The sequence below is a fragment of the Achroia grisella genome, unplaced genomic scaffold (assembly GCF_030625045.1).
Source record: "Achroia grisella isolate CSIRO2021 unplaced genomic scaffold, CSIRO_AGI_Agris_v1 utg905, whole genome shotgun sequence".
Lineage (NCBI taxonomy): Eukaryota > Metazoa > Arthropoda > Insecta > Lepidoptera > Pyralidae > Achroia > Achroia grisella.
The window spans coordinates 431856-447479 of record NW_026713063.1 but is presented as its reverse complement, the minus strand read 5'-3'; the positions used below and the strand labels follow the sequence as shown (position 1 = coordinate 447479).

At 32.8% G+C, this 15624-nt stretch overlaps 3 protein-coding genes across 4 annotated transcripts in view; 2 read left to right on the top strand and 1 right to left on the bottom strand.

Moving 5' to 3' along the window:
- Positions 1–385, top strand: part of LOC131853720 (AP-1 complex subunit gamma-1) — a 28855-nt gene extending 28470 nt beyond the window's left edge. Inside the window, exon 19 of the mRNA XM_059204730.1 lies at positions 77–385. Within this exon, the coding sequence (XP_059060713.1) occupies positions 77–178 (102 nt within the window). The 3' untranslated portion in view covers positions 179–385. The remainder of the gene's footprint in view (positions 1–76) is intronic.
- Positions 386–3486: 3101 nt separating this feature from the next.
- Positions 3487–6287, bottom strand: LOC131853719 (COP9 signalosome complex subunit 5). Of its 2 annotated transcripts, none has more exons than XM_059204729.1 (6): positions 5963–6287; positions 5787–5890; positions 5580–5710; positions 4902–5096; positions 4216–4483; positions 3487–3735 (listed from the first exon to the last, which is right to left on the bottom strand). In XM_059204729.1, exons 1-6 carry the CDS (start codon positions 6115–6117, stop codon positions 3560–3562), a joined length of 1029 nt encoding a protein of 342 aa, XP_059060712.1. In that variant the 5' UTR covers positions 6118–6287; the 3' UTR covers positions 3487–3559. The 2 variants fall into 2 exon arrangements, with proteins under 2 accessions (XP_059060712.1, XP_059060711.1); XM_059204728.1 differs by having other exon boundaries at positions 3487–3753; positions 5963–6285.
- Positions 6288–8795: 2508 nt separating this feature from the next.
- On the top strand, positions 8796–11322 carry LOC131853706 (X-box-binding protein 1). The gene is made up of 3 exons (XM_059204713.1): positions 8796–9174; positions 10193–10600; positions 11069–11322. Exons 1-3 carry the CDS (start codon positions 9026–9028, stop codon positions 11160–11162), a joined length of 651 nt encoding a protein of 216 aa, XP_059060696.1. The 5' UTR covers positions 8796–9025; the 3' UTR covers positions 11163–11322.
- Positions 11323–15624: the final 4302 nt, after the last annotated feature.

Genomic DNA, 15624 nt, shown 5'->3' with positions numbered 1-15624 from the left:
ATCAGATGGGCCGTATACTTATTTGACACCAACATAGTATATTAAAAAATATAACTTTAAATTATTATGTTTACAGTCGGCTCTCCGATTAAGGATACGCGTGTCGTACAACGTGGATGGGAACCCAGTACTGGAGCAGGCGGAGGTGAACAACTTCCCGGCGGATCTGTTCAACTGACGAGTGGCCAACCCGCCCGGCTACTGTCTGTAGCCACGTGACCAACGCGGCCAACAGTGACCCTACCAGCGGCTAGTACACGCCAATAGCTACCTTTACACGTACACTCTTACACGCGGGAATGAATAAACATGGAAATGTGCCGCGTACTGCGATCTTGCGTGCTTAAGCGCCTTTTTGTAAAAAATTATTCTCATTGCAAAAATACTAAACGTGTCTTTGGAAATTAAAATCTGTGGACTAAAAAATATAATTTTAAAAGAAAGAGATAGACTTGAATAATCACACGCGAAAGAGTAAACACAAAAAGTGATTAAATTCAATCCCTCACAGTTGCGTGCACTGGCCGTCCCACGCTACATCGCGCGCGCAAGAACGTGTCATGTAAAGGCAGCAATTGTGTCAATACAATGCGATTAAAATAATAATGGCCACGCCAATTATGACTTGTTAACCATCACTAGAAAATACTGTTTATTTGCTTTAACGTACATAACTTACTGATATAAGTTTTGATACTTTGCATCAATAGTGTAAATGTATTCAAAATTATAACCCCCAAATGTATGAAATGAACCACAGCGTCGTTTTGTCCAATTGAAAAATAAAACAAATAATACTATTTTAAAGAACAGCATTCAGGTTCAAAAGTCTTTTTGTCAATCTCAAAAGATTGCCAAGTATAAAAATATTACAGCACATTAAGTAAAAATATATATATCAAAGTTATATAATTACCTACTTGTTTCGACGGTTAATACGTCTCAATATGGCGAAGTCGGTCCTATTATTATTATGAGCGTATATTATTGAATAATCGCTACAATTGGCAAACGTCACTATCGTATTGATCATGGACTGGAACGGTAATATCGAATATCACTCGTGTTAATTATTTTCTACTTGACGATATATGTGTGAAGTATGGTACTGTTTATAAGAACCCTACGACTTAGATGACTGGAGTTTATGACTATGTCTGGATGACTATTGTCAATAGACTGATGAGGAACATGAGAATTATTAGTTATTAATAAAGTCTTGTTGGCTGCTTATATATTGATGAATTATAGAATATTCTTGGACATGACTCCAGCTGATTGACGGCTATACTTTTCTTTGCCTGATTATAAAGACTGACGATCGGTGACTCGTATTCTAACAGCAATAAGTCGCGAGTGGGGCATCCGTTGAGATGAACATGTATTAACCGGCGTAGATTGAGAGATTTGTAAACATTCCAATTTGTTAGATTCGTTGCTAATGAAATATTACAGACTTAAGCTATCGTGAGATGTATACCTGACCATAAAAATAAAAATACGCATCAAATATTGAAAATGTTCTAGAACATTTAATACAAGTAATTGTGTGCAATCTGTGAAATTACAATTCCAATGGACTTTTTGCTATAAAATTCCATTCGAATTGTATACATCAAAAATTTTACAACAATATCTTAGTAAAAATAGATCTAAGTCACTTTTCGTACTACAGAATAGTAATTAACAATATCTTTTTAGCGATAATTTTTGTCTGTTGCAACAGGGTTACCAAGTCACGATTGGGACTCTTAAAATATTTTTATCTCCTTTAGAACTTCCATATTTAGAGAAAAATGTTGAAAACTACTACTGTAAGGTACAGTGATCGACTTATGCTTTATTCTAAACTTTGGTAAACTGGTTGTGATTGATAGGGAAAAAAAGAGTTCAGTAGTAAAACGCCTTCAGTTAGTTTATATTATTATTAAGAAAGATGATCAAATCATAGGAAAGAATAAAAATATTCCGTATTTTTTATTTTTCTGGTCAGTTTAAAAATATTGTCTGATATGACCACAATATTAGTTAAATCCCATTAAAATAAAATATGTTATGTATTTATATTTCAAATAAATTAATGAAGTTTAGATCTTGGACCCTTAATCGAAATATCGTACAATATTCTATTATATTTTCTATTTTCTTAGCACATAGCTTTAAATGCAATACTGAACATTGAAAATCTAAAACCGACATTCTTTTTTTAACTATAATCAAATGTGGCCTTTATTAAACGCGGGATAGCTTATTTAAGAAATAAATACAATGAATCGCTCCATACGAGAATTATACTGATTTTATCAGTCGGGGTTTTAAAAATGTAAGCTAAATTATAAAAGTTTCGTGTTTTGTCGCTTGTAAATAAATTGAGAATGTGAATGTAAGATAACGATGTATAGGAAGACGCAAGGGCCTGTACGGAATGTACTTAATATGAATAAAATCACTATTATAATGTAATTGATGTGTGATAAACCACTAATGTGTGTCGAAAGTTTCTCTGTTGTATAAACTTTCGGTTGGGATATATAGATACCTGCCACTCGTCGCAAATGACCACAGTTGTATGCTGAGTCAGCAACATGCTTTAATTTTTCAAATATAAATGTATAATTTAAATTAGAAGTCTGTAAAATATTTCTAGTATGCTATTGGGTACACAATTCTTACTTATTTCTAATAATGTGGCTGACTCGGCATATAGTCAAGTGCTTGACTGGCAAACTCTATTTTAATTTATTAACGAAACCATTTCAATGTAATTCTAGTTTTATAGTAAACAATATTCCCTATGCATTTGGTTAAGAGTAGTTATTTATGTATTAATTGTTGACTATTACAAATATCAGGCACGTAGCTTATGATTTCTTTTAAGTCATCAGATTTTTGTATTGAGCATGTGTAAATAAATTCTTATATACAAGTGTATTCTAACGTTTTTACTCCAATTTTGATGTCTAAGACATTTTAACACTTAGGTATTAATTTTACTTTTATTTCGCTCTATTTATGTTTAGGTTACACTAACCGGCACATTGTAATGAATATAGACATGTAAATTAGATAGCATTGGAAACCACAGATGGATTAGCCACACAGCTCTTGCACTTTTTTTTTATATGATATATATACTGTGAGAACAGCGTTCATATAATCATGAATATATATATAATTTATATAAAGAGCTTGGCGATATATATAATAATTTGGTGCTTGTTTTATCATAAAATATCTGATTAAATAGAAGGCCCTCCACAATGTGAGATGTTATGATTTTGTGTATAACTAGCTATGAGAAAGATGTACATAATGATTATAATGATTTTATGTAAATTGGTTAATAAATATTTGAAAATGTTTATATAATCAATTGATTGTTTTATTTGTTTCATCATACTAATATTCATTACATTAATACAGGATACCATACATTATATATATATATAGATTGATATGTTGCGATATTAAAATAAAAGACTTGAAGAGTTACTTAAATATCTATTAGCTTACAATTTCTTATGACATTCTCGTACTTAGTTATAAGGAAAATATGCAATTACTCGATCATGGGTGTAGCAGGTGCTGGTCTGCCACTAACACTATTAAATAACCTATCCTTGATCATTTGTGCCATCAAACCGTGGATCACTTCTATGGTGGTTTTGCAAGCATCCTTGGTAGCCTTGCCAAGTTTATCTTCTGTACGTTTTTCATGGGGATCAGCACCAGCAACTATGAAACAGCCACGGCCTGTCGGTAATAGTATTCTTTCAACAAACGGTTATAATTGTCACAAGAGATTTAGCAAATAGGATCACAGCAGCTACCTTGATTATATGATGTCTTATCTTTTATATATTTCACAGTCTGGGTGATTTGCGATTTAGCACATAGCTTTACAATCAATGGTCGCGGGTTCGATTCCTCGCACGATAACAAACATTTGTATTCATGATTATGATTATTGGTAGCAATTGGATGTTTTCTATGTATATTATATAAGTATTATCAGTTATCTAGTACACAAAAGACGAGCTGTGCTTACCTGGGGACTAGAATAACGTTGTGTGATTTGTCCAGGGGTATTATTATGTTATACATTCATTTTACCTGTCACAAACTATTGAAACGAAATCAAGCCTATTTAAAAGGAAATCGGTATGTAAATTGCTTGTAAATTATAACTAAAAAGAAAATAATGTGTCTACTCACCCAATGACACCTCACTTTGTTCCAACTTATCAGAGAGATCAAAAATCTGTCCAGTGGTATAATCAGCATTTGTAATAAGACTAGAGCTGCTCAGAGTGTTCACCCAATATTTGTTCCATAGTGAATCCAATAGCCTCCTATCTAATGATGACTTGAAATAGGAGACTTCAAGAGAATAGTACTGTTTGCAGTGAACACCAAAGTCTTCTATCTTGTTTAGAGGTATGGTTTGGTATTCAGAAGGTTCCTCATTGGCTGGCTTGTAACCCTGAAAAATCCAAAATATACATATAAATAACTTTGTCCATGATAATTAAAAACTGTCCTATTGAGTACATACCCATTATAAATGTAGTTAAAAGAGGATTATTAAGGGATAAGGAAAAGGGGGTTATTAGTAATGTCGACTGACGATCTTATTGCTAGCAATGTACCTTGTCAGTTTAACTATTTAAAACCATTGTAATAAATTCTCGGTGAATTTGTCACGATGGGCTAACTGACATTATCTCATACTTGTCGTCTTTCACTGGTGCCACATCAGCATAAGCCATTAGCGCAGGCAGGTACACCATTCCATTATCGTCCATAAAAAAAACAGGTCTAAACACCTAGTTAAAATGTTAGGAGAGGTCAACACCTTATTTATATTATTAACTACATTAATAATGTGACTTTTTCATTACCTTAGGATATGTTCTGAAAGCTCCCAGGCAAACTTTTCCAGCCGAGATGGTTCTAACTGGATCTATGACAATTGCCACAAATGGCTCTTGGAAGTTCTGGTTAAGCATTTGTGTAGAGACATCAATTCCGGACAGCCAACAACCATAACCAGGATGGCTGTGGTACCAACCAATTGCATTCTCATGACGACCAACCTTCAAAATACAGTAATAAGTAGAAGTTTCATTGAATATACAAAATTTTAATCCTTTTTTCATAATTATTGGCATGGTGGTCTAGTGTTTTAGCATACTGCGTTAGTTACAATGAACCCGCAACATTCAATTCCACACTCAATGCAACATTTGTATTCATGAGTATGATTTTAAGGATTGGCCTGGGTGTTATCAATGTATATTATGATGTAATTACAAACATATATACATAATAATAAGTATTTCTATCAGTTGTCTAGTACCAGATTGGATGGCATTGTGTGAATTGTCTATAGAAAATTTGGTATCAATTCAAATACATAAAAGAATAACACACAGATGTGGCAATACAAGGATTATTAGAAATTGAGATAATATACAATTTAGTATATAGGGCTAGTCTAGTCAGTAGATAATTTAGAACATTACCAAATACCTATAGAACCCTATTTAAGATATGAAAACTACTGTAGTCTTAGTTACCTGCTTTGCTGCCTCAATATAAGCCGTCATATATTCATAAGCTTGGGCCTGTGCATTTACTCGAGTTTCAGTCCCTTCTACAGGCAAGGCGAAAGAATCCATTACAATCATTGTGTTTGCATCTACCTTTCCTAAAAATTAAAAAAAATATTAACCTAGAAATTTGTATAATTTATAAACAGGATCAGTTTAGTTGTAATTACATACCTAATAATAATCCCATAACTTCAAGAGTTCCACCAGAACGAGCGTGCATTACCATTTTCAGCAATGCTAATGCAGAAATTTTAATGTCTTTAAAGAAATGTGGACTGAAACAATTATTTTTGAATTAGCATAGAATGGAGATAATTACGAAATATAAAAACAAGTTTAATACTAACTCTTTCTCCCATGGTTTTGCCGCAAGGATGTCTTGTTGCTGTTTTTTATCGTATCGGTAAATATCATCAACACTGGAAACAGTTTCTATATTGTTTGCCATTGCCCATGTCTTTTGAGCTATTGTGGATTGTGAATCTGCACTCGTTGAAGCCATGATAAAAGGTATTATAATAATATTATTCGATATAAAAGAGTCGGTGTCTGGTATACAACTAATAATATTGAATTATTTATTTTCAATTTTCTCCTTGTTTCTTATATTCATAGAAAAAAATATTACAATACAATGCAATGTCAAAATCGAAAATACTTGTATTGACGACTGTCAGTCTTCAGTAGATTCCATGGAATTACTGTCAGTCCCACAACGATTTAGTTATCACTCATAATTGTTTCTTTTTAAAATCATCAGACTACGCAAAGAAAATAAAATTATACAGATATACCTACCTATTTCATATCAAACATCAATGTGGCTCTTAATTAAAAGTCACAGTTGAATCATTAAAATAGTTCATAATGTGAGTTCACCGGTATATTTTATAAGTATACCCTTCTTCGTTGGCTTGGGCAAAGAACAATATAGTATAATAATAGTGTTGTCTGTATAGTTTGTCAGACCTAAAAAAAACATAATTTTTTGCGTCGTTTTGAAAATTAACTTTTCATTTATTTAACAATAAGATAGCAAAGCCAAAATTTTGCGTTACTCACTATTTTTTTATTTACTTACAGAATCGTGCAGGCGCATAATCTAACGATATACGCTGGATTTATCTAATGATTAGATGAAGTTGAAAACAGATCAGTTAGAAGTAGCTGTGGTACTACCACAGCTACTTCTTCAACTAGATAATTTCCAGGGAATTGATGAAGATCATTTCCTCTATTTGGAGGTCGTCCTAATTAGTACATTATTCGGTAATAGTGTTACTAGTCCTTATTATTAATAATCCCCTCCCATATTACTACTTGTTTGATTTAATTGCACTGGTATAAGTGTAGCATAAAGAGTAGTAAATAAAAGATACCTAATTCCTTACATAGACTAAGTAGACTGTGATAGATGAACTTATAAGCACATGGTTCCCTCTGCCTATCCTGACTTAAAGTAGCTGATACTGCTTTATTTAATATAATTTCACCTCTACCCTTTAACAACAAGCAGAGTGTCTGAGGATGAGAAGAAATATTTAGAAATAGAGAAAATAGAAACTTCACTAAAACACTCAAAAGGATTTATGACACGGAGATTAAGCTCAAAACTAGGTAGGAAAGTATGATCACCTTGAACTGTGGCCTTTATAACCTACATAATAATATAAGTACCTATGTAAGTATGTATCGATCAATGTGCTGTCTTGTACATACCTAGGTATGTAGTATGTATTATATTCTAGTTAGTTACTTTTTCATTAGGAGATATCTATTTATTCAGACAAAATGTCACTTTTTTTTTGTAAAATTTGATTTCCAGAGAAAAACGATTATGTATGTAGATATTCATTTTGGAGAGGAGGTACAACGCACATTGCCAGTCATTTCGTGCTAATTTCTTATTCCTAAACGCTAAGGAGAGTTTTGATTTCGAATTAAATGATTAATAATAACAATCCTGGACAATTCACAGATATCTGATGTAATTACTTAGATTTTTTTGTCATATATGTAAAACACCCCGACCGATACAAACAATAATAATCAAGAATACCTAAAAATGTTTGCACCGTGTAAGGAATCGAACTCGTGGCCGTCGGAAGTAAAACGGTGTGTTAAACCACAAGAGGCCGTAAAATGGTATCGAAATTCGATGTATTTTTTTAATTTCCATAATGAAAGTTTTATTTTATTTTATATAAATAAAAATAAGAAAATACATCTAGTCAATCAAGCACATTTAATTTTATATGGTAATGATTTCATGGTCCAGTGTGCGGGTCAACCTACATTCTTGAGGTATTGATTCCTGATACGATAAACCTTGGTAGGTTGGCTTGGTAGGTGTCCTACATTAGTTCAATAACAAGGTCCATCTCAATAAATAAAAAAAAAATGTTTTCTAATATCTATATATCTAAATCACGCCAGTTTAGGTATTTTACAATATAGATAGAGAGTTACATCATTCTAATATTGAGACATCTGTTATAGATGTACTTATGTATAGGTACCTACCAATTGCACAAACTTTTAAATGAATGAGGCAATGTTTGACGTAATCAACTGGATAATAGTTTTCTAGCAATGACCTGCCTACTCTCAGAGTAAACCGATGAGTACAATAAATATGCTAACTACGCGTTTGAAATCGTTTCACATATTGCATCATTGTTTTTATTTTACTTACAAGCCGGTAGACAGTTAGGTATACCTGCCTTACTTTATCAAAGAGCAATTGACACACACCTGTGTTTCACACGGTTCATGAATTATAAATAGATGATGACTTATAGATTAATGCTTCATCGCTTTTTTAATATTACTTAATATATTATTTCGACAAAAATAACTTCCCATATACAGTAATTATTTAAAGCTGTACTGTACTCGTATTTTAGAACTGAGAAGCAATGAAATAATATTAAATGTATAAATATAACTTTAGGACTGCAACTTTATTTCTTTTCATTATTGATTCTTTTCATTCACAACGTCATTGGTAATCAACTTATGTTAAATTGATTTTCCCGCCATATTCAGTGAAGGGCAAGAAATGACGTCAATAGCCTGTCTTATTTTATCTCACCGCAATAGTATAGCTGGTCTTGTCTAACAGAGAAGGGGGGACTATCCGCCCAACATATTGATCCGCCAATCACATCGCACCACATACACCGTACGAGAAAAATTCTAGACCCTTCAATACGCAAGTTGTGCTTGATAATGTATAACGCAATCGTTTGTTATTCACTCGAGGAAATATATCGCAGTAAAACGCTTTAGCAAATGGTGGATACGGAAAATACAAAGTTAGCATGCGATCGTTAAGACACTAAAAACAGTCTTTCAAGTGATGTGTGGAGTGTTTATTTGTTTTTTAAAGTATTATCACGGATATCACTATGAGTGCGCCGATCATTATCACTGTCCCAAATAACTACTTGGCGGTGGAGGAGATGGACTCCGATGTTGTTGTCGACGTCAGCTCTGCTCCACCGTCCAGGAAGCGACGACTGGATCATTTAACATGGGAAGAGAAGATGCAGAGAAAGTGAGTCATGCTTGCGTCTTGGTTTTGTACACAATAACGGTACTAGAGTTCATGTTAGAATGGTTTTTATTGTAGTAGTTTGGTTGTTTAGCGTTCGTTGACCTATAGAGTTTAGGACAAAATAAAAATAAAATGTAACATACTGTGTTAATTTAAGTTATGGTGTTGGAATATCCAAAATTATTGTGTGGTAAATACTTGGAGCTACTAAATATCACATAATTATAATAAAACACAAAATAGGTACAGTCGGCTTCATAAAGCTCATAATGTTAACATTGGTCCACATTTTCTTTGGTGGCACAAATTCAGATTATGTAAATAAGTATTGTATCAGAATAACCATATTACTGTTAGTTATAAATTTTCAATAGGTAAACTGCTTACAATTCCTCTTACCTATTCAGTCGAAGAATTTTCAGTTAAAGAAGTAGATCTATCACTACCTATTCGTCAATACGTTGTTAATATTATTTAATACTAGTAATATATTTATGAAGCTGACTGTACTAACACAAACATTGTAATCCGCTGTATAAGGAAAATAACATACAAAATGTTATGTGCATGTTAATTATTTGTTATATCACATTTGATATAATTGTAACATTAAATTATAATCTATACTATAAATTAAAGTGAAGTGTCTGTTTGTTATATTGAAATAACAGTTTTTTACTACATGCATATATAATATAAATACGGTACATATACCAAAAACACATTTTTTTTTTTCATTTAATTTAATTAAAATTTAATTTTAGAAAAATAAAGTTAAATTCCACGCGGACGAAGTCGCGGGAACAACTAGTATGTATTAATAATAGAGCGTTATGGTCTACTTGCTTACTAACCCAACGAATTAGGCTGGAAGGTCAGGAGTTCAAATTTGGTGATGAAAATATTGATCAAATCAAAGTAATCCGAGAATCGGCGATAGACTCGCCGCCTGCTACGTTGAAAGAAAATGAAGTTAATAAATTACGGTTAATAAAAATGTATGTTATTATTTAAACAGGAAACTGAAGAACCGCGTGGCAGCACAAACGTCACGCGACAGGAAGAAAGCCAAAATGGACGAGATGGAACAGCGTCTACATGAATTTATGGAAATGAACAAGCGGTTGGCGAGCGAGGTGGAAAGTTTGAAGGCGTTGAATGAGCGTTTGCTCAGCGAGAACGCAACGTTACGCAGCGATGCCGCGGCGCGGACCGTCGCGGGGGCCCAAGGACCAGCAGAGTCTCCTCAGCAGAAGGACGGGCCCCCGCCGGCGATCCGCGCGGCGCGCCTGCTGCTGACGATGTGTCTCCTCTCGCAGACATCCTCGCACACTTCGACTCTGAAGAGTACCTCGACAGCCTCCATCAACTTGCAGACTCCTTATTACAAGAAATTGGCGCAAGTGTTGCAGGAGCGGCTGAACATGTAAGTTTAATACCATGTTTAGAGTTCGCCTATAATACGTCATTTATGTGAATATGACAATAATTGAAATCCTAACAAGAATTTGAACTGGGATAGAAATAATTATTTTTTACTTACAAACAAATCACTTGTTATCATTTTCATTCTATAATACCAAGTTCAAGTTGTGCATTATCCAAAACCAATCATTAAAGTCGAACCATCACATCAGTAACAGGCGTAAATTTTACGCCTGTTATCCCACTAGGATCAATATAACCTATACTAGTAGTACTAGACAGTATCAATATAAAATAGATCCAATCTAGCTATCTATTTTACATATAGCCAAGACGTACCTAAGTTTTAAAATCGCCAAATCTTATTAAATATCATTTTAATAAATAGTTGTTTGTCAACATTTAACTTGCCTCTTATTTTTATGAACTTAGAATATAGAAACTGATGGAAGTGTTTACATTGTTACAGGTCCCAGTCGGGAAAACTGCAGAATGCCCTAAAGGAACTGAAGTGGTGGGGACCGCAGCAGAGCAATTGGAATCCGGTGAAGGTGCAGTCGTAGACATCAAACACGATGTCGACAGAATACTGTCCCAGCACTCTTATGCTCATCCCTACACACCCGACATTGTCATAACAGAACCTAAAGAAACAGTACAAATAAAGGAAGAAAACGGAAATGATAAAGGAGATATATTCTATGCTAGTTTCGATGAAGCCAACGACTGCATCACCATCGAAGTGCCATGCGAAGACCAAGTGGAGGAGGTGACACCGATACAAGTTGATACCGACTTTAAGTTGACGACAGAAGAATTTAAATTAGATAACGAAATGAAAATGTTATCACCGATGAGTTTATCTCCCAGCTCGGCTGACGAGAACTTGTTAGGACTGTCGCCGACGCACACAAGTCTCAGTTCCGACTTAGGTTATGAGTCACATGCGTCGCCACTCAGTGAATCAGAATCGTTAGACCTATCAGATTTTTGGTGTGAATCATTTTCAGAATTGTTTCCTGGATTAGCTTAGGGCACATTCTGAACTTTCGCCAAAGACTGATTAGGCCTATATTTGAATCTAATAGAGTCATTTATGTTAAGTTGTACAGTTTATTTAGGTTAATTTTATGACTTGTCATTAGGGATGTACATAATAAGTAATTAATTCACATTGACTTAATATATTAAACAGTGTTCTGTCAATAAGTACACGTCTTTTCTTTCTTACCAGTCCCAAGGTTATATGAATTTGCATTATTATGAAACCCCGTTCTAGTTGACATTTAAATACAGATGTGTCCAGAATTGCTTGAAATTGAACTCCAAAACTAGCAGTGATTATAAAACTTAATGAATAATAATAATAGTTCCAATAGTTTTTGACCCGGCACTACATTTCCGCCTTACCCACGCGTAATTGCATGTACATGTGCGCTGTGGCCTACAATTTGTGTTCTATGATAACAAAATAGGCCAAAAATTTTCTCGCAGTCGTACCTCGTAGCCTCTTAGTCTTTTGGAGAAATAACTAAATAACCTATACAAATAAACAAAACTGAAGACTTGTTTATCAAATTAGCCGGTTTTCCCTAAATGTATATGAAAGTATATACCTACAGTACTTCATTAAAAAAATAAATATAAACATTTGTGTGTGCCTGTTCTTGCTAATCTCTTGAATTATCTGCTAAGTGCTGGATCGATTTTAACGAGACTCACTCCCAGATATCTAGTTATAATGAGAAACATAAGTTACATTTATCTTATGATTTTTATTTATTTTATTAAAAAATGGCAAAATTCACATGGACACTGTCGCGGGTACCAGCTAGTCAATAACATATATGCGTATTGGATTTCCCTGATTTGATAACGAATGATCGGAGAATTATTCCTATGAATTTTATCACAAGTAACTGTTCACTGAATTTAAAATACGATAATTTAGTAATTATCGATATACAATAGCGATAAGACATTCTAGATAGGTACGTCAATAACAAACAAACATTTTATACAAATAGTTAGTTAGGTACCTACCATTAGTTGTATATTATACATATTATATATATAATTATACATATATGTACATTATTGTCTGAAACGCAATCCGTTACCACCGTAACGCAAATGCCAAACATAGGTATTACAGAACTACAGAATCAAAATACATATTTGCTAGTACAATAAATACACGTGTTTTTCAAAGATAACAAGTTCGATTCCTTTTATTTTATTTTTTAAGCGAAATCTATAACTAAGAAATATCATAAATGATAAAACTACAAAATCAATATATCTATCAATAGTTGAATAAATATACTTACGTATTTTATTCAAATTAAACGTGCTCGACTCCTGTATAATAAAAAGAAATTTACTTTTTAGCGAAAACTGTATCTAAGCAATATCGCAAATGCTAAGATGGGAAGGTTCTATTGCAATATTAAAACTACCGAATAAAAAAACATTAAATATATTTGTTAAAATATTACAGATTCAATAAAATCATGTCTCTTATATATTAAATACATAATTTACTGGCTATCTACCATCATTTTGACTCGCGGTTAATGTAACCCACACTTGTTTCAACGTGTTATCAAGCCAACCAAGCGATAAACATGAAAACTGTTCACGGCCATCTGAACAAATAATGAGTACCGATACAACTATAAGTACCAAATGTACACATACGGGTTGCCAACTTTAACATTTTATTTCTTGTACAAATAAGCCGTAATAAGTAATACGGGCTCTCTAACTTCGTCATAAATTTATTTTTGTCACGGATAGGGCAAATAAAAAAAATAGGTACTTCCTACTGATTTTTTTTACAATTTATTGATTTCGCATTTATGCAACACTAACATTTTGGCTGCAGTAAGAAAACTATTCACGAACCGTAAGTGAGCACATCGATTCTTGTGTTGTAATGTATATTGTTGTTTTTTTTAATTGTTTCATCATAATACAACATAATTTAACACGATCTATTTCATCTACAAAACGTCCTCGTAATGATCAACAAAAATCTTGTACCCATAAGATAATCCGCGTACGTTTGGCAACCCTGGCGTATATTTACAATATAAGTACCAAATGTAGACATCAAAAATTCATATTGATTTACAATTCTACATTTGCCTGTGAACAGAAGTCAATCGTAGAACTCTGCCTTAAACTTTGGCACTAATACATAACGAGCTGACTGCAAGCGATAACTACAAAATAATTGGAGTAATAATATTTATATAACAATGTAGCAAATAACTGTACAGCGGGAACAATTAATCTAATGGAAGAATATAGTTCAACTTAACCATTAAATCGAGAATCTGAACGAAGCATACAGCAAGTCAAAAAGCTTATATCTTAATGGGGAACAATTTATGACCACAGAATAGTGGTCATAAATTTTTGAAGTTAAAATTAATGAATTTGTGTCTCCACATATAAACGAATATACATGTAAATGTATGCAATTCAATGTAGGTACTTTGTATGTAAATTGGTCCTAAATTAGACGTTGCATCCAATTATCTACAACAATATAAGTTTGCGTAATATAAAACAAATATAAATATATATAAAATAACTAAGTATATTTCGATTTTATGATAATATTTATTGAAAAACAAAAGTGAATAGATAAAACAAGTACTACAGATAGTATTTTAGTGAAGTAGTTTGTTGTCAATAGATTTCGTGACACAAAAGCAAGTACTTTATTTACGTTCAAATTTGCATGAAATAACGAATGTACTTGCGTCGTCTATCTCTATCCGTCTGTAACATTTCCATAATCTTCTATCTTGCTTACACTCTTATGACAGTAGCAGATAACAACAACTGTAAGTTGTTAGCAATTTTGTGTTAGCTTCTTATTGTAAATGAATTGCATACAAAACATAATAGTCACATTAGCAGATAGGGGTTTTATTCTCACAGTCATATTTGTAATATCTTAACCTTTTAACCTATCTTTTCCTATACAATATATAGCATTTGGAGGCTGAACTTTGCTACTTACTGATAAATGTGACGACATTGGATCTCTGTTTTCTAAATCCAAATAAAATTATTTTTTGACATATCTATATGTAGTAAAGCCGATATGATATCTAATTGTGGTGACGCATCCAGAAATACAAAGTAGGCTTCCGACGATAACAACTTTATATTACAATACACAAACATAATGATTTTAGAAATCTTACCAACTCTTAACAGCTACGTTTTAATTGTCTGCGACACTTAATACTAATTGCACATCACGTAATTCATTGAGAAAACTTCTCAGCTATCTAACCGTAGAACAATTTTAGTACAAACATTTTAATAATTAGTCCATCACATGCACTAGTTAGACATATTAAGTCACAGATAACTATGGGACCTCTAAATCGTCCCAAAGGCCTACTTGAGAAATCTTAACCTTTATAATAATTTATAGGGCTTAAAACTTGTATCATTCTATACATTTTTTGTAAACATAGACATACTTTTTTTTTAATCCAAGTTGCCTTTCTTACATAGACGCTGCGAAATTCTGGCCGTAAAGGTGCTTAATAAATTATTTATTCTTCAAGGTAAACAAAATAAACGTGGTACTAATACAATATTAAATATACGATATATTTCGCATGTCTCTATATCGTAACAGATAAAGCGCGGGGACCGTAGAAATCGCTTTGTCGTTAGGCTCATCCGGCACCGAGGACGAATAGTAATTTACTGCAGGATAGGAAATATAAATTGACAAAATCATATTATGTATTATACAAAGAATAAGAAACTAAAATAACTTAATATCAAAAATATAGAATTACAAAATAAAATACTAATGTCGTGCTATAAGAACGAATAAAACATAAGCGAAACATTATTATTACCTTTTCTAATGTGTCGGTAAAAAAAACTATTATAATGCGTTATAGCATGGGCGGGTATGGCAGGTTTCGTTTTGCCATTGTAGAAGCTTAATTGAGAATTATAATTTGTAAATGACAGCTCATAACT